At 44.8% G+C, this 25,577-nt stretch overlaps 1 protein-coding gene across 3 annotated transcripts in view; it reads right to left on the bottom strand.

The window, feature by feature from the left end:
* The window catches only part of col22a1 (collagen, type XXII, alpha 1), a 344,398-nt gene that overhangs the window by 306,167 nt on the left and 12,654 nt on the right, over positions 1-25,577 (bottom strand). For all 3 annotated transcript variants that reach the window (XR_010960277.1, XM_067978562.1, XM_067978572.1), the window contains exon 2: positions 14,790-14,917. Coding sequence is in view for 2 of the 3 variants with exons in the window: in XM_067978562.1 (XP_067834663.1) it covers positions 14,790-14,880 (91 nt within the window). In the remaining variant the exon portion in view is untranslated. The remainder of the gene's footprint in view (positions 1-14,789; positions 14,918-25,577) is intronic.

Genomic DNA, 25,577 nt, shown 5'->3' with positions numbered 1-25,577 from the left:
TAAGATGCCCCTTAAAACCTACCTCTTTGACCAAGCTTTTGGTCATCTGTCCTAATATCTCCAGGTGGCTCAGTGCCAAATTTTGTTTGATAACGCTCCTGTGAAGCACCTTGGGACGTTTTACGATGTTAAAGGTGCGATATAAATGCAAGTTGTTGTCGTACAATTAATTTTATACTAAAAGGTCATTATTGAGCTCAGAGATTTTGCTAAATTTTACACACCAGAGAATCAAATGCTAAGCTGACAGGAAACCCGATGAATATCCTTCCTGTCCTCCCAATTGTAGGCAACCAAAGGAATGGACAGGTAGCTACTATATCACTGTGGAAAACAGTGAATGTCCCAACCCTCCAAAAACTAAAAACTACCTTTACTGTTATGGGCCGATTTTAACCCACCCCACATAGCAGGAAAGGTGTGGATGGTGTTTTAAGATGGCAGGGTTATGCCACTTTCCCAATGCATTTCTGCTTCCACCAGCTTTACTTGCCTGAATTCAGGCACGGGTGGGTTGCCCGCTCCAGAGGAGCAGGGGGCTAATTTAAAGTGTGAAGATGCTTCCTGATGATGTCATCAGGATGTACACGGGCTTTTCACTGCAGGCCAGACTATGGCCCGCACAGTCTCCAACCCATTGGCAAAGGCTGGCAGCAGCAATGATTCTCATCACAGGAGGCCCGGGTAAGTGATTTTAGTTTAATTTTTAAAGGTTCTTTGTGGGCCAGTAGGAGGGGCAGGAGTTCTCCTCCTGACCCACGAGGATACCTTAGGCCTCCTCTGCCATAGGCTGCCCTGCTTCCTCTGATCGCGGACTTGCTGACCCCCACCCCCCCAAATCATTACTTAACTTGCCAGGGAGACTAGTTCTGTGGGTTCTTATTGGCAGCCTGACCCCCCAACCAATTTTGACTCCCACCCGTTGGTTTTGTGAGGGAGTCAATGTTGGGGCATGTAAATGATGCCCAGAAGTTAAAATCTCCCAGGCCTCATGCTCCCGGGGGTGGGGGAAGGTCAGGGATCAGATGGTTCACCTCCTGTTTCAGCCCTCACCCCCAATTCCTGCCCTGTCAAAATTGGCCATTTAATCATTTCTTTTTTTGGGTGATTTGCACCCATTAGGGCGAAGGCTGATTAAGGATAATTTTGAAAGTTTGTGCTCCCATAACAAAGCAGAGACTCGACATAAACACTTATGTCTTCTGACACAATATACACTAGGGCTAATTTGCAGCCATATGATTTTCTATCCATTAATTTCAGTTGATGGAAAGTTGAGCCTCCATCGCGCAAGGTCTTTGAACAGGAGCGTAAAATTACCCCTCATATTCCCTATTACACCAGTGCGACAGATCCACATCTACTGTCTTTGTGACCAGTCTGTGTGATATTGACAACTTAACAGCATTTTTGTTTTTTATCGGCCCATGGTTGCTCGAAGCTCAGTTAAAATTGCCCAAATTCATTTCAGATAGGAACCTCACAACCTGCAGGTAGTGGTAACTTTGCTCCATTATTATAGAATGGACTCCAACCCAAATCCCAGAGATGGAAGGACAACATATCAGTCAGTCCTTCTGATTATCAGTACTAAAAACTAGTTCAGCATGGAGTAGAGATCTGCAAGGTTAGGTTTTAGCTGAAAATGTTTGAGGAGCAATGTTACACTTATTTGGAGGCCAGTCTTTTGCGGAATATCCATAATGATGTCAACATCACCTCCCAGTCCTGCACCCTCTACAACAAAGAAGGACAAGAGCAGCAACATCATGGGAACACCATTACTTGCAGATTCCCCTCCAAGTCACACATACCATCCTAACTTAGACATATCTCGCTTTTATTTTATTGTCGCTCATATGAATAAGGGCAATGCATGGGACATGGACACCCAACATTACATGTTTCCTTCCATTTTTCTTCTGCTTTGCACCTGGGAAATAAGTATTCCTGGCATACAGAGCAGAGCAAGATTGGGCCGAGAACATTTGTTTTGCCGGCAACTATGTTTTAGCTGAGTGAAATCTTCCTGCTTATCACTAAGCTTAATAACATCAGGATTTGCATGTCTCGTTTTTAAATCCTCCTGGATCCCCTTAAACTAGCAATTTGAGCCATTTACTTAACATTTCCAACATTGTTCTTAATGGGGAGCTAACCATAAATAAATAGCATCACTGTTTGGTACTAACCCACAGGCCATTAATTATTGTTAACCCACATTACTGGATTCTGCCCACTGACAACTCCAACTGCTGGAAGGAAAAGAAAATGGCTGGCACAGTGCCAACAGCTGCTTTTACTTGTCCTGCTATCATTACAGTTCCCAAACTTCAACTGGATTTCACCTCTACTACCGTTCCAAGTTTTGATTATACTTCGTATCAATGTTTTTCCTGACACCTGCCCTAAACATTCCTTTCACCAGTTTTAATTTATGTCTAGTATCCTGGCATACCTTGAAGTGGTAGTCTAGATTAACCTTATCTGTACCATTTAATATTTTGTAAGGTCCCCCCTTCAGTTACCTCCTTTCAAGGCTAAAGGGCCCTAGCCTCTCCAGTCTGTCCTTTTAACACAATCCTTTGATGTTAGGGATCTTTCTCGTTGTATTTCTCTGCACCACCTCCTTGGCCTGAATGTTTTCCTTATGCTTTGCAAATTGAACAGAACTCAAGATGCAGTCTGACCAGGGACTGTGCAGTTTTAAAATGACATCTTCTGACTTCTACCCAACTGATGTGGCAATATAGTTGAGCATTCTATTTGTTACGGCCTCCCAGAGCAATACATCATGGAAACAACCAGGAAATAGGCTATTTTAGATCTTGTATTATGTAATGAGATAGGGTTAATTAGTAATCGCACAGTAAAAGAACCTCTGGGGAAGAGTGATCATAATATGATAGAATTTCACATTGAATTTGAAAGTAACATACTTAAGTCAGAAACTAGGGTCTTAAACTTAAATAAAGCCAATTACATAGGTATGAGGGGTGAGTTGTCAAAGGTAGATTGGGAAATTAAATTAAAGGATTGACAGTTGAAAAACAATGGCAAACACTTAGAGAAATATTTCAATATTCTCAAAAAGTATACATTCCATTGAGAAATAAAAACTCCACGTGAAAAGTGATCCATCCATGGCTAACTAAAGAAGTTAAAGAGAGTATTAGCTTGAAAGAAGAGGCCTATAATGTTGCCAAGAACAGCAATAAGCCTGGGGATTGGGAGAATTTTAGAAACCCACAAAGGATGACCAAAAAATTGATAAAAAGGGAGAAAATAGAATATGAAAGTAAACTAGCAAGGAAACCTGCCGTCCTTACCCGGTCTAGCCTATATGTGACTACAAACCCACAGCAATGTGGTTGATTCTTAAACTCCCTCTGAAATGGCCTAGCAAGCCACTCTGTTGTACAATCTCGCTACAAAAATTCATAATAAGAATAAAACCGGACGGACAACCAGGCATCGGATCACTAGACACCGGACACGACAAAGGCAAACCAAGCCCAGTTGACCCTGCAAAGTCCTCCTCACTAACATCTGGGGACTTGTGCCAAAATTGGGAGAGCTGTCCCACAGACTAGTCAAGCAACAGCCTGACATAGCCATACTCACAGAATCATACCTTTCAGCCAATGTCACAGACTCTTCCATCACCATCCCTGGGTATGTCCTGTCCGACCGGCAGGACAGACCCACCAGAGGTAGCGGTAGAGTGATATACAGTCAGGAGACAGTGGCCCTGGGAGTACTCAACATTGAATCTGGACCCCATGAAATCTCATGGCATCAGGTCAAACATGGGCAAAGAAACCTTCTGCTGATTACCACCTATCTCCCTCCCTCAGCTGATGAATCAGTCCTCCTCCATGTTGAGCATCATGTGGAGGAAGCACTGAGGGTAGCAAGGGCACTGAATGTACTCTGGTTGGGGGACTTTAATGTCCATCGCCAAGAGTGGCTCGGTAGCACCACTACTGACCGAGCAGGCCGAGTCCTGAAGGACATAGATGCCAGACTGGGCCTGCGGCAGGTGGTGAGCGAACCAACACGAAGGAAAAACCTACTTGACCTTGTCCTCACCAATTTACCTGTCGCCGAAGCATTGGTCCATGACAGTATTGGTAGGAGTGACCAACGAACATTCCTTGTGTAGATGAAGTCCTGTCTTCACACTGAGGACACCATCCAACGTGTTGTGTGGCACTACCACCATGCTAAATGGGATAAATTCAGAACAGATCTAGCAGCTCAAAACTGGGCATCCATGAGGCACTATGGGCCATTAGCAGCAGCAGAATTGTATTCCAGCACAATCTGTAATCTCATGACCCGGCATATTCCTCACTCTACCGTTACCAACAAGCCAAGGGATCAACCCTGGTTCAATGAGGAGTGCAGAAGAGCATGCCAGGAGCAGCATGAGGCGTACCTAAAAACGAGATGCCAACCTGGTGAAGCTACAACACAGGACTACATGCAGCTAAACAGAAGAAACAACATGCGATAGACAGAGCTAAGCGATACCACAACCATCGGATCAGATCAAAGCTCTACAGTCCTGCCACATCCAGTTGTAATGGTGGTGGACAATTAAACAACTAATGGGAGGAGAAGGCTCCATGAATATCCCCATCCACAATGATGGCAGAGTCCAGCACGTGAGTGTAAAAGCAAGGCTGAAGCGTTTGCAACCATCTTCAGCCAGAAGTGCTGAGTGGATGATCCATCTTGGCCTCCTTCCGATATCCCCAACATCACAAAAGCCAGTCTTCAGCCAATTCGAATCATTCCACGTGATATCAAGAAATGGCTGAGTGCAATGGATACAAAAAAGGCTATGGGCCCCGACAACATCCTAGTTCTAGTGCTGAAGACTTGTGCTCCAGAATTAGCCACACCTCTAGCCAAGCTGTTCCAGTACAACTACAACACTGGCATCTACCTGACAATATGGAAAATTGCCCAGGTATGTCCTGTCCACAAAAAGCAGGACAAATCCAATCCGACCAATTACCGCCCCATCAGTCTACTCTCAATCATCAGCAAAGTGATGAATGGGGTCATTGACAGTGCTATCAAGCGGCACTTACTCACCAATAACCTGCCCACCGATGCTCAGTTTGGCTTCTGCCAGGCCCACTCAGCTCCAGACCTCATTACTGCCTTGGACCAAACATGGACAAAAGAGCTGAATTCCAGAGGTGAGGTGAGAGTTACTGCCATTGACATCAAGGCAGCATTTGACCAAGTGTGGCACCAAGGAGCCCTAGTAAAATTGAAGTCAATGGGAATCAGGGGGAAAACTCACCAGTGGCTGGAGTCATACCTAGCACAAAGGAAGATGGTAGTGGTTGTTGGAGGCCAATCATCTCAGCCCCAAGACAATGTGGCAGGAGTTCCTCGGGGCAGTGTACTTGGCCCAACCATCTTCAGCTGCTCCATCAATGACCTTCCCTCCATCATAAGTTCAGAAATGGGGATGTTCGCTGATGATTGCACAGTGTTCAGTTCCATTCGTAACCCCTCAGATAATGAAGCAGTCCGTGCCCGCATGCAGCAAGACCTGGACATCATCCAGGCTTGGGCTGATAAGTGACAAGTAACATTCGCGCCAAACAAGTGCCAGGCAATGACCATCTCCAACAAAAGAGTGTCTAATCACCTCCCCTTGACATTCAATGGCATTAACATCACCAAATCCCTCATCATCAACATCCTGGGAGTCACCATTGAATAGAAACTTAACTGGACCAGCCACATAAATATAATGGCTACAAGAGCAGGTAAGAGGCTGGGTATTCTGCGGCGTGTTACTCACCTCCTGGCTCCCCATAGCCCTTCCATCATCTACAAGGCACAAGTCAGGAGTGAGATGGAATACTCTCCACTTGCCTGGATGAGTGCAGCTCCAACAACACTCAAGAAGCTCAACACCATCCAGGACAAAGCAGCCTACTTGATTGGTAACCCATCCACCACCCTAAACATTCATTCCCTTCACCACCGGTGCACCGTGGTTGCAGAGTGTACCATCTACAGGATGCACTGCAGGAACTTGCCAAGGCTTCTTCGACAGCATCTCCCAAACCCGCGACCACCCAGAAGGACAAGGGCAGCAGGCAATGGGAACACCACCACGTACACGTTCCCCTCCAAATCACACACCATCCCGACTTGGAAACATATCGCCGTTCCTTCATCATCGCTGGGTCAAAATCCTGGAACTTCCTACCTGACAGCACTGTGGGAGAACCTTCACCACACAGACTGCAGCGGTTCAAGAAGGCGGCTCACTACCACCTTCTCAAGGGCAATTAGGGATGGGCAATAATTGCTGGCGACGTCCACGTCCCAAGAACGAATAAAAAAATTGTGTGAGGAACTTAAATAAATTAATATCACTCGAGAAAAAGTACTGGACAAAGTAATGGGACTAAAATCCAACAAATCCCGTGGACCTGATGGCCTACATCCTAGGGTTCTAAAAGAGGTGGCTGCAGAGATAGTGGATGCATTGGTTATGATCTTCCAAAATTCTCTAGATTCTGGAACGGTACCAGTGGACTGGAAGGTGCAACATAATAGGTTATACAAGGTAAGGGCTCATTGGATTGGGGATAATATATTAGCATGGATAGAGGATTGGTTAAAGGACAGAAAACAGAGAGTAGGGATAAACTGGTCATTCTCAGGTTGGCAGGCTGTAACTAGTGGGGTACCGCAAGGATTGGTGCTTGGGCCTCAGATGTTTACAATCTTTATTAATGACTTAGGTGAAGGGACTGAGTGTATTGTATCCCAGTTTGCTGATGATACAGAGCTAGGTGGGAAAGTAAGTTGTGAGGAGGACACAAAGAGTCTGCTAAGGGACATTGACCGATTGAGTGAGTGGGCAAGAAGTTGGCAGATGGAGTTATAATATGGGGAAATGTGAGGTTATTCACTTTGGTAAGTAAAACAGAAAAACAGAATATTTTTTAAATGGTGAGAAACTATTAAATGTTGGTGTTCAGAGTGACTTGGGTGTCCTGGTACAAGAAACACAAAAAGTTAGTATGCAGGTTCAGCAAGCAATTAGGAAAGCAAATGGCATGTTAGCCTTTATTGCAAGGGGGTTGGAGTACAAGAGTAAGGAAGTCTTAGTACAGTTGTACAGGGCTTTAGTGAGACCTCACCTGGAGTACTGTGTATAGTTTTGGTCTTGTTATCTGAGGAAGGATATACTTGCCTTGGAGGCGGTACAACAAAGGTTCACTTGATTAATTTGTGGGATGAGAGGGTTGTCCTATGAAGAGAGTTTGAGTAGAATGGGCCTATACTGTCTGGAGTTTAGAAGAATGAGAGGTGATCTCATTGAAACATATAAGATTATGAGGGGGTTTGACAGGGTAAATGCTGAAAGATTGTTTGCCCTGGCTGGAGAGTCTAGAACTAGAGGGCATAGTCGCAGGATAAGGGGTCGGCCATTCAAGACTGAGATGAAGAGGAATTTCTTCACGCAGAGGGTTGTGAATCTTTGGAATTCTCAACCCAGAGGGCTGTGGATGCTGAGTCATTGAATATATTCAAGGCTGAGATGGATAGATTTTTGGACTATAAGGGAATCAAGGGATATGGGGATCAGGCAGGAAAGTGGAGCTGAGGCTGAAGATCAGCCATGATCTGATTGAATGACAGAGCAGGATCGAGTGGCCATATGGCCTACTCCTGCTCCTATTTCTTATGTTTTTATGTTACATTTAATTCTGCTCTATGATTTCACTGTCAGGAATTTCCTAGTTCGGCCATCAGAACTTCTGCAGATAATTGGCAGAAATCCCGGATGGACAGGTAAATGGGGTTTCCGCTAATCCTCCACTGAAGTTATGGTAGCCGAATGGGAGAATTCCGTAAGACAATTTCTGGCTCACATGTTAAGTGCTAATTCTACCATCACCCTCAAATCCCTTTCCACCTTCCTTTTAGCTATTTCTACACCATTCTTGATATAAATGTCACACCCATTTTTCTTTCCAATCTGTAGGTTCTTGCATGTGTCTCTATTATCCATTTGCATATTTTATTTAACTCCTTTTTAGGTACTTAACTGCTTCTTGACATTCCTCCTTGGTTTAGCATTATCTGTGAACTTGCACCAGTTTTCTGTATCCAAATTATTAATGTAAATTGGGAACAATAGGGACCCAGCACCAAACTCTGTGGCACTCCACTCAGTATTCTCCACAACCCTGACATCACTCCCCTAACAAGTAACTGCTGCATTCTTCCCTTCAGTCAATCCCTTATCTACATCCAGGTTCTGCTTTGAATTCCTACCCCTTTCAGATTGAGTAGCAACCCTTCAGGATCAACTTTATCAAAAGCTTCTTGAAAATCTAAGTAGACCACATCAGGTGGTTTCCCACTGTCCACTTGGGATGCCACTTCCACAAAAACGTCAAGGGCCCCGATATTTACAGGGAGGTGGGGAGGGAGCGGGGGTGCCTGTCAGTGGATGGGAAACCCGGAAATGCCGGGAAGGCAGAGGTCCTGCCGAATTTAATGGCTGAACCTCATTAGAATTTTTTTATTCCATTTCCCACCCGGCAGCCGGCCAGATTGGAGGCTGGCTGTGCTGTCGACGGGAAAGCCTACGGTAGAAGGCAGTGGCCGGGGACCGCTGAGAATGGTCCCCGGCAATTGAGAAGAGCGAGGTGGGCACGATCACAAAGAGGGGAGAGATCGTGACGGGGGAAGGATATAGAGATTGCGGAGGCGGGAGAGATAGAGATTACGGGGGGGTTGACTGTTTGCGGTGGGGGAGGTCGGCCGAGTGCGGTGTGGGAGAGATCGTGGCTTGAGGTTTGCTTGAGCAGCTGGAGGAAGCACTCCTGCTCCTCCTGGCCCAAAGGCAGTGCTGGAAAAGCCCTTACCCACTGGAGCCGCAGCTCCCGCCTCCCTACGGCTGCCAGGTTTCCCAAGCCCTGGGAAACCTGGCCCGCAGCTGTTAAATTCAAATGGCTGCCAAAATCTGAGGAACGGAGCCTCACTTGAATATTAAAATCACTGACCTGCTTCTCCAGATCAGGTTACTCAGACTCCCCGAAACCCGTCGTGCTAAAACTGGAAGTAAGCGCGTTTGCGGCGGATTGGGGTCGGGTTTCACATTTTTCACAATTTAACCTCTCCCCGACCCTCTCCCGCTATTCGTGGTGGGATTAAAACTCCCCCCAAGAAGGCTCATCCAGCAAAATCTTTCCCTCCTTAAACTAATAGATTATTCTAATAAGGGTACTCCTTGAGTTTATTCCCAGTACTTAATTCCATTATTTTTTCAGGTATCTATGTTAAGACTATTGGGTCGGTGGATGAAATGACCAAAACACTACCATAGAATCATTGTGTGTTTCAACAGAGAGAAAAGTTATGTGACCCATCAACTTGTGTCAGCAATTTTCCCCACCTAGTCTAATCCTACTGCCACGTTTCAGGATTTCTGTCTATCTTACTTGGGAGAGACTCTTGCTTTAAGTTACAATATGGTTTTGATATGAAATGAAATTCTAAGATTTAATGCATAAAGTTCCAGGACTGTTTTTGTCTCTTAATAGAAGGAAGGCTGGAGCTATTTGAAAAATAGGGAACCAGGTGTTTCAATGGGTTCTCACAAATAGAGACGGGCTAGGTGTTGAAATCATTATCCTTATCCGATCAAGACAGCAACAAATTCAATTAATTCCAACATGCATTCAAAGCTACTATATTCAAATAACTGCCCTGCGTGGCAGCTCAGTGGTTGTTCAGCATAAGCAGTTTGATTGGCAGTACTATTGGCCAATCCCCAGACAGGAAGGGAATCAGCAACAACAACTTGCATTTATATAGCGTCTTTAACATAGTAAAACGTCCCAAAGCACTTCACAGGAGCAGAAAATCAATAATTCTTTGCTGATTGGGTGATCGCTTTGCTGAACACCTCCGCTCAGTCCTCAAGCATTACCCTGATCCACTTGTCATTTTAATTCCCCATTCCACTTCTACTCTGACCTCTCTGTCCTCGGCCTCTTACACTGTTCCAATGGAGCTCAACGGAAGCTCGAGGAACAGCACCTCATCTTTCGTTTAGGCACTTTACAACCTTCCGGACTCAACATTGATTTCAATGACTTCAGATTATAACCACTGCTCCCATTTTTATTTTTAAAAAATTTATTGGACTGCAGCTGCTGGTTATGTTTCTGCTGTTGCCATTTACAGCTCCTCTAGACTGATCTTTTGTTAATTAACTTGTCCCATTACCACCCTCCTTGTCTTGCACCATCATCCCTTTTGTCATTTAATCACTCTTGCCCTCTACCCGATCACAGACCTTCCCTTCTGATCTGTCCTTCCCTCCCCTCCCTCCATCCTTTCCCTGGCTCTGTACTTGCTCAATAACTTTAACATCTTCCAGTTCCGACGAATGGTCTTTGACCTGAAACGTTATCTCTGTTTCTTTCTCCACAGGTGCTGCCTCATTTGCTGAGCTTTTCCAGCATTTTCTGTTTTTATTTCTTTATGTAAAGAAGTTAACATAAGAACATAAGAACATAAGAAATAGGAGCAGGAGTAGGCCAATCGGCCCCTCGAGCCTGCTCCGCCATTCAATAAGATCATGGCTGATCTGATCCTAACCTCAAATCTAAATTCATGTCCAATTTCCTGCCCGCTCCCCGTAAACCCTAATTCCCTTTACTTCTACAAAACTGTCTATTTCTGTTTTAAATTTATTTAATGATGTAGCTTCCACAGCTTCCTGGGGCAGCAAATTCCACAGACCTACTACCCTCTGAGTGAAGAAGTTTCTCCTCATCTCAGTTTTGAAAGAGCAGCCCCTTATTCTAAGATTATGCCCCCTAGTTCTAGTTTCACCCATCCTTGGGAACATCCTTACCGCATCCACCCGATCAAGCCCCTTCACAATCTTATATGTTTCAATAAGATCGCCTCTCATTCTTCTGAACTCCAATGAGTAGAGTCCCAATCTACTCAACCTCTCCTCATATGTCTGCCCCCTCATCCCCGGGATTAACCGAGTGAACCTTCTTTGTACTGCCTCGAGAGCAAGTATGTCTTTTCTTAAGTATGGAGACCAAAACTGTATGCAGTATTCCAGGTGCGGTCTCACCAATACCTTATATAACTGCAGCAATACCTCCCTGTTTTTATATTCTATCCCCCTAGCAATAAAAGCCAACATTCCGTTGGCCTTCTTGATCACCTGCTGCACCTGCATACTAACCTTTTGATTTTCTTGCACTAGGACTCCCAGATCCCTTTGCACTGCAGTACTTTCCAGTTTCTTGCCATTAAGATAATAACTTGCTCTCTGATTTTTCCTGCCAAAGTGCATAACCTCACATTTTCCAATATTGTATTGCATCTGCCAAATCTCCGCCCACTCACCCAGCCTGTCTATATCCCCTTGTAGGTTTTTATGTCCTCCTCACTCTCTACTTTCCCTCCCATCTTTGTATCATTTGCAAACTTTGATATGTTACACTCCGTCCCCTCCTCCAAATCATTAATATAGATTGTAAAGAGTTGGGGACCCAGCACCGACCCCTGCGGAACACCACTGGCTACTGGTTGCCAGTCCGAGAATGAACCATTTATCCCAACTCTCTGCTTCCTGTTAGATAACCAATCCTCCACCCATGCCAGAATATTACCCCCAATCCAGTGATTCTTTATCTTGAGCAATAATCTTTTATGTGGCACCTTGTCGAATGCCTTCTGGAAGTCTAAATACACTACGTCCACTGGTTCCCCTTTATCCACCCTGTACGTTATGTCCTCAAAGAACTCAAGCAAATTTATCAGACATGACTTCCCCTTCGTAAAGCCATGCTGACTTTGTCCTATTAAATTATGTTTATCCAAATGTTCCAATACTGTCTCCTTAATAATAGACTCCAAAATTTTACCCACCACAGATGTTAGGCTAACTGGTCTATAATTTCCAGCCTTCTGCCTACTACACTTTTTAAATGAGGGTGTTACATTAGCAGTTTTCCAATCTGCCGGGACCTTTGCCGAGTCCAGAGAATTTTGGAAAATTATTCCCAAAGCATCCACAATCCCTACTGCCACTTCCCTCAAGACCCTAGGATGTAAGCCATCAGGTCCAGGGGATTTATCCGCCTTGTGTCCCATTAATTTACTGAGTACCAATTCCTTAGTGATTTTAATCGTATTTAACTCCTCCCCCCCTAGAGCCCCCTGTTTGTCCAGTGTTGGGATATTCTTAGTGTCCTCTACCGTAAAGACTGAAACAAAATATTTGTTCAGCATTTTTGCCATCTCCATGTTTCCCACCATTAATTTCCCGGTCTCATCCTCTAAGGGACCTATGTTTGCCTTAGCCACCCTTTTTCTTTTTATATAACTATAGAAACTCTTGCTATCTGTTTTTATATTTTTTGCTAATTTATTTTCATAATCTATCTTCCCTTTCTTAATCAATCCTTTCGTTACTTTTTGCTGTCTTTTGAAGACTTCCCAATCTTCTATCCTCCCACTAAGTTTGGCTACCTTATATGTCCTTGTTTTTAGTCGGATACTATCCTTAATTTCTTTACTTAGCCACGGATGGCTGTCATTTCTTTTACACCTTTTTTTCCTCAGTGGAATTTTTTTTTGAAAGTTGTAAAATAACTCCTTAAATGAACACCACTGTTCATGTACCGTCTTACCCTTTAAACTATTTTCCTAGTCCACTTTAATCAATTCCGCTCTCATACCATCATAGTCTCCTTTATTCAAGCTCAGTACGCTTGTTTGAGAACCAACCTTCTCACCCTCTAATTGGATATGGAATGTAACCATGTTATGGTCACTCATTCCAAGGGGATCCTTAACTAGGACATTATTAATTAATCCTGGCTCATTACACAGTACCAGGTCGAAGGTTGCTTGCCCCCTTGGCGGATCAGTTACATACTGCTCAAGAAATCCTTCCCTAAAGTTGTTTGTAACCTCCCCTTTAATTCTATTTGTGATTATCTTAAACTTCTGCTCTTTTGTTACTGTCTTGTCAAATAATGGAAGCAATGTATCACTATTTACCTTATCATTACCTTTCATGTCAAGTCATCCTTAACCTTCTCCACGCTGTTGAAAAAAACTGTAACTTATCAAGTTTTGCTTCATAATTATAATCCCTCATCCCTGGCAATATCCTAGTGACTCTACACTGCACCCTTTCCATTTGTTTTATACCCTTCCTGTAACAGGGTACTCAAAACTGTACACAAGTCTCTAACATCAGCCTAACTAAGGTCTAGCACAAGTTCAACATTATCTCCTTGCTTTTGTATTCCACGCCTCTAGATACAAAACCAAGCATTCCGTTTTCCTTTTCTATGGCTTCATCTGCTTCTGATTCTATCTTTAATGACCTATGTATTTGCACACAAAGGTCTCTCAGTTACTCTACTTCATTTAAATTCATACTATTTATGGTGCATTCCCTTCCCTATTTTTAACTTCTAAAATTTATTACTCGACATCTTGGAAGCCATGGAGCCGATTTTGATGTCCGGCCTTGGAACTGGTGGTGGGAATAAAACTAACCCAAGACCACAAGCACTGAACAAAGCCACATTTATGGGTTTAGCCTAATTTAAGAATGCATTTATATAGTGCCTTTCACGACCTCAAGACATCCCTCAGTGCTTTACAGCCGATTAATTACTTTTGAAGTCTAGTCACTGTTGTAATATAAGAAATGTGGCTGCCAATTTGTGCAAAGCAAGGTCCCACGAACAGCAACAAGATAATGACCAGATAGTCAGTTTTAGTGATGTTGGTTGAGGGATAAATATTGGCCAGGACACCAGGCAGAACTGACCTGCTCTTCTTCATATAGTGCCATGGGATCTTTCACATCCACCTGAGAGGGCAGGTAGGGCCTTGGTTTAACATCTCATCCAAAAGACAGCATCTCCAACAGTGCAGCATTCCCTCAGTACTGCAATGGAGTGAGACTTGAACCCACACCCTTCTGACTCAGAGACAAGAGTGCTACCATTGAGCCAAGGCACATTTACACATTGTTGATTGTTGGTGACCCGCAGGCTTGAGTAATGCTTAAAATTGGCCATTCATCCATTGGGGGTGGGAAATTATGCTGCAGGTCTTAAAGGCTTGCTGCAACTTAAAGGGGCATTCGCTGACATATCTTCCAGCAGTGAGGGTGCAGCAAGCTGCACAAGAGCTTATCCACTGATATCTGCACATCCACAGCTGCAAATAGGGCTGATCAGACCTCAATAAAGCAAATGATAAATGCATTCAGAGTCCAATTCTCAAAGCACATTGTGACTGCAGGCCTAATGGTGGGTGGAGTAAGCAGAATGGTATGGAGGTTGGTGACATTAGCTCCCAGCAGGTGTGCTGGGTGGAAAGATCAGTGAGAGAGAAGGATAGCACTGTAACAGGGTTCACGGTTACCACCAGCAGAACAAAGTGGGAAGCTGGAAGAATGTTTACACTGAATTATTCCCCACAAGTGGCTACCGAGGCAGACATTAATTTCAAATGGAATTAGATAGGTATTTGAAAAAGCAGAATATAACAATGTTGAACTGAAGAAAGGAGCCAAACTCAAAATCACACTAGATTTTGGGCGAAAATGTGTTTTTCTGCACTGTAATTTTTACAACTCTATGGACAACAGAAACAGTGGTTGTCTGAGAAAAGGGATTTTTCTTCATATCTGACCAGTAGTACTTTCAATAATGAAACGGGCACCATACCTGCTCTCTGCGCATCTGTCTCCTCTCCAGCCCATAACAACGAGAGAATTATGATGACATATGAAACTCGAGACATAGCTCGAAGGACCATTCCTTTTTGCTGGGACGAGTTATTAGGACATTAAACCCTATGGTAAAATAGAAAGAGATTAATGGTTAACTCAAAGATTGGTCTCAACATTCTATTTAACAAATAGAAATCGGGTCATGTGGACCGCAATGGTCTTTTCTGGTCTTGTACAATCCTATAAGCTCCTATAAACCATAATTACACATTTTATATTTGAACGCTGAAAAACATCTAAATGTAACTATTATATTTTTAATTAAGTTCCCTCCAGTCTGCTTTCTCTCTTTGAAGGGTTATCCTTCCACACAGTTCCCTTCTGTTGGGAGAACAGAAGAGCAATGTGGACTGTTCCTCAACTGAGACCAACCCATTCAGACCTCAGGGGTCCAGTCTTTAAAGGAACTATGATTGGGGGCATCGCTCTTATGTGCAGGCAGTGGAGACAGTTACCATCCTTTTGGCTGAGATGATAATATAAAGAGAGGTATCCACTGCATACATCTGCAACACATTACAGGATGCTTTTCACGGCATGCAGAAAACCCTGGAGCAAATGACAGTCCAAGAAAGTTCTGCAGCAACAAGGTGCAAGGAGGAGGTTCTAAGGACATTGGTGACTTCTGGAGTGGCAGCTACTCAATGCTTCAGTAGAAGCCTTGAGGGTCAACTTGAACACTGTAATTGCAGAGGGCTTCCAAGACGTGGTTAGGTCTGTTATGACATAGTGGTCAATACCACTTCTGAGCCTACACCCTGCACCAGCAGGCTGTAAGGATTGGCCACATATGCCACTGTCTCTCCAGAAAGTGGTAATAAACCTGCTTCCTTAAGGTCCTCTCTAATGCCTGCGCATGAGGGAGCTTCAGGCATGTGCCCCAGCACACTTTGACACTTCAACATAAAGGCTGCCAGAAGCTGATTCATCTGGGACAGTTGCTTCACAGAGACAAGAGTCACCTCAGCCCTCTAAAAATCCAGGAAAACCATCCCAGCCACCAACCACTCAATCTCAGGGATTACCTCACAATACTAGCAGACGAAGAATTCGAGCAAGTAAGGTAACTAGCACAAACAGTAGACATGGTGCTAAGAGGTAGTTCCAGATAAGGTAAATGGATTGCTTTTCATCTTTGGGTGAATGTCATTCTGCAGAGTAAACAAGGGTTTTATCTGGCTGCTGGCTGTCCTGTTCCACATCCTCTGTTTCCTGTGCAGTCTTTTCATGCTGTGGTAATAGAGACCACACCATGCCCTCCATTCCCTGTCTTCTTCATCATCATCATCATCCCCTTCACGTTTTGGAAGTACCAAGCCTCATTGCGATGATATTTGGTGCACAGCTAGGTATAATGATTCTGTACTGTTGATGGGCTGTATTGCAGGGCTGTACCAGGTTTATCCAACCAAATAAAACAAGGCTTCAGTCTGCTCCATGGCACTTTTCGTACTGACATGGGCCTCATGATATCTGTTGCCCTCCTCAATCTGTGGATATCTTACAGGAATCATAAGTCATGACTGCAAAGGATATCCCTGTTCAACAATCAACCATCCAAATATATGGCAGGAAGGCTGGTATGGCAGATTGTCACATGATGAAATCATCATGAAAGTTTCCTGGGTAGTGGGCATTCATGTGCAGGATAGGATGATAGCATTACATTAATGGAATAAAAGCTTTTCCTTTTCGTGAGAACTGAATGTGTCCTCATATGGAGATTTCTGTCAATTGCTCCTTGCACTTGAAGGTAAGTTGCCAGTCTGTAGAATTGGGCAGCTCACTCTCTTTGAGTCTCTGGTTCCATTGAGAAATTAATTGTGTGGCCTGGCTGAATAGAGCACTGGTAAATTTCTTTACAGAATGGTGAATTGCTGCCTATCTAATGTGTCAATGGCTACCAGATGCTGCCTGGAAGGAAATTCAATCCGGTGGAAGTGGGGTGAACGTCTTCAGCCAGGAGCAAACATATCTCCCCAGTTTTCTTGAGGTGGGGGTGGAAGGGAGAAGTGCAGCCTTCCGAGCCAATGATGAAAAGTCTAAGTAAGACCTTTTTTTAGTCTGTAAACCTAGTGTGTAGGTATTTGCCTGTAGTGAATATATATCTTCTGTGATGCTTCACTCTAAAAGTCTCAAATCTAGCTTCATCCCTCATCCCCATCCTCCTCATCTTCAAAGCATAAGAATAGAGGCATTCCCATTGGGAAATTAACATCCCCAGTCCACAACTGTACTTTCTGCAGAGCTAACTAAATAGGACAGTTAAACTTGCACCAGAATTATCCTGCAAAAATAGCACTATTCCTTTTAATTCCTTCTAATTCCTGTTAGACCAGACCACCACAGTCAAATGGTCAAGTGGGTAGAGTTAACCCCTGCTTCATTTTCCCCAACTTCAAACCAAAACCTCACCCAAATTATTACCACCACTATATAAGTGTCAGTATGAACTGTAGAGACGGATACCACATTCAGGGGCCATTTTGTTTGCTACGCTGATTCTACTTTGAAGGTTGGTTCTACTTTGCCTATGCATTGATTGTAGCTGCTTGGTACTCTGGAGAGTTTGTCAAGACTTTAATTGTCCTATTTAGTTAGCTCCGCAGCCGGACATTAATTAAGATACCTATTAGACATAAAGAATTAACAGCTTACAATATTTATCAGATGTTCTACTAGTAAAAGAAATAGAGTGTAGCCTTCAGTTTTTTGATGGTAACAAAATAAACCACAGAAGAAATGGTAATTTAACGGTGGGTTGGGTGGGACATAAAACCAGCCCTTTAATTTTATAACTCATCACAGAGTAATAATTTATAATGTCTCCTTTGAACAAGAATCAACCAAGTTGAAAGTGAGTTTCCTTAATGGGGAAATATATTTACCAATTTGTCACTTAACCCTAAATACTGTTTACTTATCAGTATCTCTCAATACCTTTGTTGGTATTGTCTTTAAAATGGCTAGTTAAAGGCTGCCTGGGTTATTTTGTACAGAACAACGCCTATTGTGACATCTGTAATGGGAACAGTAGATGTGCAACAATAGTTCGGTTCCTTTCAACAAACCATGTTGAATTTCGTACATTCTGCCCAATTCATACAATCTCCTGAGAGAGATAAGGAACCATAGGTAAAAGTTACAAGATTAACATTTATGAATTTTCTCCTTAACTCCCCTCCAAACCTGGAAGTGAATGGAATGCATATATCAATCTATTGGCAGACTGTGGTGCAATGATTTAGACACTAGCTTTTCATCTCTAGGACTTGCGCTCAAATCTAGTCCAGATTAAAGAGATAAAAGCCTCTTTTATCCACTGGCTGTAAGAATATTATGTGAAATGAGCCTGGCCGGCCTTGATCCAGTTTCTGGTGGGCATGGACCCGCAGCACAAAACTGTCAAGATGGCACTGATTGACAGAAAACTGACAATTTCACTCTGATAGGCCACAAAAAAATTTGCAATGCTCACTTTAATGAGCATAAATTTCACTAAACAAATACAAAAAAGTTAGACATCAATCTAGAATTGCTATCCATATTAATCAAACCTGGCTCGTTACATTCCAGAGCTAATAGCCTATTGCCCCAAAAATGACTGGAACCATGTGTTAACCATAGAGTAGTTGATCGTCTATCTCTTTACCATCCATATTATCTTTGAATCCTTTCTGAACCAGATATTCACCTAGCTCTACGGAAAAGAGATAATCCTCATCTACTAACTTTCATTGGAGTCTGTTTCATATTTTCACTGTAGGGACAAAAATTATTCTAATCCCTTACAGGTGCTGATGCTTGCCAATTTTTTCCTTATGTCTATTGCCAGTGGTCACAGCTAAATTTAAATTTCCTGCTTACATCTATATTATACCTTTCAACTCCTGACAGAATTCCTCACTGAAAGCTGTAAGTCCAGCCCAAAGCTGTGGCAGATTCAGGGTAAATCTTGGAAATGGCTAAGAAATTGGCTGAAGGGTAGAAAGCAATGGGTACTTGTTGGACAAGTTTTGTTGAAGTGGGGAGGGGAGGTGGGGAATTAGTGAGTGGAGTGCCCCAGGGCTCAGTATTGGGACTATTACTGTTTCTTAGTTTTATTAATGACTTGGAATCAGAAACTCAATGTAACTGAGTTAAAATTACTGATGATACTAAACTAGGAGGGCAGTGGAATTGAAGGAAGCAGCTCAGAAATTAAAGAATGAGTTGGATAAACTATATGTGAGCCGAAAAATTATATTTAATGCAGACAAGTGTAAAGGAAGGATGAGAAAATGGGCAAAACATGTAATCCAATCCATAGATGGTGTTGAAATAGCTAAGGTTGAGGTTTTTTTTATTTTTTTTTATTCGTTCATGGGATGTGGGCGTCGCTGGCAAGGCCGGCATTTATTGCCCATCCCTAATTGCCCTTGAGAAGGTGGTGGTGAGCCGCCTTCTTGAACCGCTGCAGTCCGTGTGGTGACGGTTCTCCCACAGTGCTGTTAGGAAGGGAGTTCCAGGATTTTGACCCAGCGACAATGAAGGAACGGCGATATATTTCCAAGTCGGGATGGTGTGTGACTTGGAGGGGAACGTGCAGGTGGTGTTGTTCCCATGCGCCTGCTGCCCTTGTCCTTCTAGGTGGCAGAGGTTGGGGGTTTGGGAGGTGCTGTCGAAGAAGCCTTGGCGAGTTGCTGCAGTGCATCCTGTGGATGGTGCACACTGCAGCCACAGTGCGCCGGTGGTGAAGGGAGTGAATGTTTAGGGTGGTGGATGGGGTGCCAATCAAACGGGCTGCTTTATCTTGGATGGTGTCGAGCTTGTTGAGTGTTGTTGGAGCTGCACTCATCCAGGCAAGTGGAGAGTATTCCATCACACTCCTGACTTGTGCCTTGTAGATGGTGGAAAGGCTTTGGGGAGTCAGGAGGTGAGTCACTCGCCGCAGAATACCCAGCCTCTGACCTGCTCTCGTAGCCACAGTATTTATATGGCTGGTCCAGTTAAGTTTCTGGTCAATGGTGACCCCCAGGATGTTGATGGTGGGGGATTCGGCGATGGTAATGCCGTTGAATGTCAAGGGGAGGTGGTTAGACTCTCTCTTGTTGGAGATGGTCATTGCCTGGCACTTATCTGGCGCGAATGTTACTTGCCACTTATCAGCCCAAGCCTGGATGTTGTCCAGGTCTTGCTGCATGTGGGCTCGGACTGCTTCATTATCTGAGGGGTTGCGAATGGAACTGAACACTGTGCAGTCATCAGCGAACATCCCCATTTCTGACCTTATGATGGAGGGAAGGTCATTGATGAAGCAGCTGAAGATGGTTGGGCCTAGGACACTGCCCTGAGGAACTCCTGCAGCAATGCCCTGGGGCTGAGATGCTTGGCCTCCAACAACCACGACCATCTTCCTTTGTGCTAGGTATGACTCCAGCCACTGGAGAGTTTTCCCCCTGATTCCCATTGACTTCAATTTTACGAGGGCTCCTTGGTGCCACACTCGGTCAAGTGCTGCCTTGATGTCAAGGGCAGTCACTCTCACCTCACCTCTGGAATTCAGCTCTTTTGTCCATGTTTGGACCAAGGCTGTAATGAGGTCTGGAGCCGAGTGGTCCTGGCGGAACCCAAACTGAGCATCGGTGAGCAGGTTATTGGTGAGTAACTGCCGCTTGATAGCACTGTCGACGACACCTTCCATCACTTTGCTGATGATTGAGAGTAGACTGATGGGGCGGTAATTGGCCGGATTGGATTTGTCCTGCTTTTTGTGGACAGGACATACCTGGGCAATTTTCCACATTGTCGGGTGGATGCCAGTGTTGTAGCTGTACTGGAACAGCTTGGCTAGAGGCGCAGCTAGTTCTGGAGCACAAGTCTTCAGCACTACAGCTGGGATGTTGTCGGGGCCCATAGCCTTTGCTGTATCCAGTGCACTCAGCCGTTTCTTGATATCACGTGGAGTGAATCGAATTGGCCGAAGACTGGCTTCCGTGATGGTGGGGATATCGGGAGGAGGCTGAGATGGATTATCCACTCGGCACTTCTGGCTGAAGATGGTTGAAAGAGACTTAGCAAACTCAATGCTTAAGATGTCCAACAAATGCAAAGCAGCAATCACCAAATCTAATAGATTAAGAACATAAGAAATAGGAGCAGGAGTAGGCCATATGGCCCCTCGAGCCTGCTCCGTCATTCAGTAAGATCATGGCTGATCTTTGACCTCAACTCCATTTTCCTGCCCGATCCACATATCCCTTGATTCCCTTAGTGCCCAAAAATCTATCGATCTCAGTCTTGAATTTACTCAACAACTCAGCATCCACAGCCCTCTGGGGTAGAGAATTCCAAAGATTCACAACCCTCTGAGTGAAGAAATATCTCCTCATCTCAGTCCTAAATGGCTAACCCCTTATCCTGAGACTACGCCCCCTAGTTCTAAACTCTCCTGCCAGGAGAAACAGCCTCTCGGCATCTATCCTGTCAAGTCCTCTCAGAATTTTGCATGTTTCAATGAGTTCACCTCTCATTCTTCTAAACTCCAGAGAGTATAGGCCCATTCTACTCAATCTCTCATCATAGGACAACCCTCTCATTACAGAAAGCAGTCTAGTGAACCTTTGTTTCACCGCCTCTAAGGCAAGTAGATCCTTTCTTAGTTAAGGAGACCAAAACTGTACACAGTACTCTTGATGTGGGCTCACCAAACCCCTGTACAATTGTAGCAAAACTTCCTTACTGTTGTATTCCAACCCCCTTGCATAATGGCCAACATGCCATTTGCCTTCCTAATTGCTGTACCTGCATGTTAACTTTCCGTGTTCCGTGGACACCCAAATCCCTCTGAACACCAACATTTAATAGTTTCTCACCATTTAAAAAATATTCTGTTTTCCTATTCCATTGCACTGCATAGCTAAAACAACAAAATATAACTGTACGGTGCTTTGATCAGACCTTAAGCATTGTGTCCAGTCTTGGTCAACAAGAAACAAAAGAGATATTCAAGCATTGGAGGCAGTGAAAGGAAGAGCCATGAGATCGATCACTAGTGTGAAAGTTCTGAGCTATAAGGAAAGACTAGAGAAACTTAAGCTATGTACCCTGAAGATGAAGAGACTGAGAAGTGGTCTTTTTGAGGTACACAAGATAGTTAAGGATGTAGAAAATGTAAATCCAGAGTGTTGCTTTAAATTAAATTCTGAGAATAGGACTGTGGGACACAGATTGAAACTAGTGAAAAGTATCACGTTAGGAAAGTCTTCTTTTGCACAAGAGTGATCAAGACATGGCATAGACTTCCAGGTAGGGTGGTGGAGGTAAAACCCTGGAATAATTTAAGGAACAATGGCATGCTATAATGGGGGGCATGTCGGGTCTTTCTGGAAGGATGAACTAGGATGGGCTGAATTTGCCTTCTTCATCTGTGATTGTCTTGTGCTCTTGTGATCTTTAAGGACCTGAATGATACCTCCTCCCAATCTTCTTTTCTCCAAAGACAATAAATGTGAAAAAAAAAACAGCAACTGACAAGCATCTGAAATAAAAACAGAAATGGCTGGAAATGCACAGCAGGAAGGGTCTTACACGCAAAACATAAACCGATCTTTTCTCTTTGTGGATGCTGACTAGCCTGCTATTTATCAGTTTTATGTTTTTATCCCGAAGAAAACAAGTTAACTTTTGGGAGTCTCTCATAACTTAGGCTCCAGACACCAGCCTCATTCCAATTGCTGCATTCTGAATTATTAATAAAATATCAGTGGGACTTCCCTATAGCTCAGACAATTTAAGGTACCCCAAGCAATACAAACCAGGAAGACTCCAGGTTTGATCCTGAGTCAGTGTTGAGTTATCTGATCTCAACTGGGTCACGGAGAGGAAAATCGGCAAATGTTCCCATCCCCAGTCACTATCCAACAAGCCCTGTTTGAAAGTACAAGTTCATAGGTATCAGGGGCTCGATTTTAAAAGGGTGGCGGGATGGGCAGCGGTGGGGGGGGGGGGTCAATGGGCACGCGGCAAACCTGAATAATAAAAACTTACCGTTCCCCACGCGATCGCGACGTAATTGGAGCCCCCTAAATTTGTTTCCGGGTTTGCCGTCTGAAAGCTGAGCAGTGGGCGGACTGCGCACCCGCATGACAGGCTGTCAGCTGGAGTGTCTGGATTTATAGGGCCATTGCTCCAATGGCTTTTGCTGGAGCAAAGAGCAAGAAGACCCAGTGGAGCAGCACAGGGGCAAGGCTGCTCCAAAATTCAACGATGCCTCACTTCAGCTGCTACTAGCCGAGGTGAGGAGTAGGAGGGAACTATTTTACCCGGCCGACAGGAGGAAGTGCCCTGCCTCTGCCACCAAGAAGGCCTGGCTCGAGATGGCAGAGGAGGTCACCAACAGGAGCAACATATCTCGCACCTGGGTCCAATGCAGGAGGCGTTTCAATGACCTAACTAGGTCAGCAAAAGTGAGTACACTTACTGATTCTCCTGCATTCTGTGGTGCACATCAACCCCACCCTCCCCACCAACTCATTCTGCACTGCCAAGACTACTCCATCACATCACTCCTCACATCCACTTAAGGCTTGTCCAAACATACCTGCACTTCCTGAGTATTTCCTCACCCCCCCATTTGTGACCCCACCTCTACCACTCACCCCAATTCTGATCCAATGTGATGCCTCTGATGCACCTCTTTCACGGTCAGCCTCACCCAATGCATTCATCGGTTGGCCACTTCACCATCACTCACTGTACTTTCCCCCCTTCTAGGAGAAGAGAGCGCAAAATGCATGCAAGAGGGCGAGGACTGGAGGGGGGCCACAACAAATAGTTGTCCTCACAGACACGGAGTAGTTGGCCCTGGAGATCAGCTGCACTCTCAAGTTCCTGTCCGTTAGCGACGCAAGACTGGTACCCCACAAAAGTCTGGTGACACAACTTTAACATTCATCACACACAACATGAATTGATGTTAACAATGATTGGCATGTTGAACACCTCAGTATGCTCATCGCAACATGACACATCTGTGATGATGCTTAATATTGCCTTCTGTTCTCTTCCAGGCCCTTCAACGACCACATTGGCGGGAGAGGGTGATTCCTCAGAGGAGCTCCCGGCATCCGAGGGCGCACCTTGGCGAGCCATCCACCAGCGCAGATAGTCACACCTCGGTGGGTCCCAGTAGTTAGTTAGTTGGGTTGGCACCTGTTGAGTCACCACACACAAGTGAGCATGAGAAGACACTGGTGGCAGGGGCAACTGATGAGAGCCTGTGTCGGTGGGCGCACTCCTCTCCAGGCTCTGCTCAGCTGGACGCAGGTGCTGAACCCCGGGGGCCATTCTTTAAAAGGAGAATGATCGAGGGACAGCAGCACATTTGCGAGTTACTGGAATAGGTGCCATGCACACGCTCCACAATAGCGCAGAGAATGGAGGAGCCCAACTCCTGTATGAGCGGAATGATGGCACAGGTACTTGAGGGAATCTCTGAGATAGTGTTACAGGGACGTGAGGAACTGTCTGAGATAGTGTCACATGTAACTGCGGAAATGTTTGAGGTAGTGTCGCAGGTAAGTACGGGAATGTCTGCGATGGAGAGAAGGCTAGCGTCTGAGCATCAAGCACGGCTCACAAATGAGTCCATTCAGGCCCTGACAACGGCTGTTTGAACTCACGATGAACAACATTCTGCCGCCTCAAACAGGCTGACAGATACTTTACAACTGGGCTTCCAAGGCATCATACATGTCCTCCAAACTGTTCTCTAGCAGGTTCTCCACAGTAGGAGTGATGTGGGCCTAGACTAGGAGAGGGTGATGGCAAAAGGGAACATGGAAGTGGGGACGCCACTCAAAACGCTCCCACGTCTCACGCGTTGCCCCCCTCTCAACCAGTACCTGCAAGGCTGCCTTCTGTCCAGGTGGCTGAGTCTGCCCCTGAACATGTGCAGGTGGAGCAGTCTCTGGAGGGGCCCTCACAGGCTCCAAAACCCAGAGGGCGTGGGCCAAAAGCATCAAAGCAGTCCGGCCATGGACATGAGCAACCTGCCACTACCTCTGTTGCAGCCACTGGGATGCATCACGTAGAAGCAATAGGAAGAGAAAGGCTAAGGATTTGTGATCACGAAGGATCTGCACAAGGGTGTCTGACAGACTGTCATGTTTTTCATTTATATTTGTTTTTTGTTAAAGTCACATGAAATGTTATCATTCTCACCACTACTGCCACCTCTTGCCCATTCTTGACTGCCTTTTGTGATAGCTCCCTTTCATTAGCTTCACCATGAACAGCGACACTTGATGACACCCAGTGGGCCACTTTACAGTGGGTGTATGTGTAGTTGCAGGACTGTTTTGTGCAGGGTTGGGGGTTGGGGGGTGGGGGGCTGGTGTTGGCGCTGGTCTTTCCAGGTGGTGTGAGGACTAGATTCTTCTCACTTTCTGATCTTACGAAAACCATTCATATATTAATGACTTCCTGGCCTCATGAGCAGCCAGGTGAGCCGTTGCTCTGCCCATGGGTTCGTCCTCCTCCTCCTCCTCCTCCTCCTGCTCCTGCTCCTCCTCAATGTGAATGGCAGATGTAGATGGTGGATAATGGCATGGTGCCCCTCTCTGTTGCACCATTTTGTGCAGGACACAACACACTACTATAATGTGACCCACTCTCGCTGGTGCGTATTGAAGCGCTCACCCAGAACGATCGAGGCACCGAAATCGCATCTTCAGTAGTCCTA

Source organism: Heptranchias perlo, chromosome 3 (genome assembly GCF_035084215.1).
Source record: "Heptranchias perlo isolate sHepPer1 chromosome 3, sHepPer1.hap1, whole genome shotgun sequence".
In the NCBI taxonomy this organism is placed as follows: Eukaryota; Metazoa; Chordata; class Chondrichthyes; order Hexanchiformes; family Hexanchidae; genus Heptranchias; species Heptranchias perlo.
Note: the sequence above shows the minus strand (reverse complement) of the source record. Positions and strands in the feature narration are given on the sequence as shown.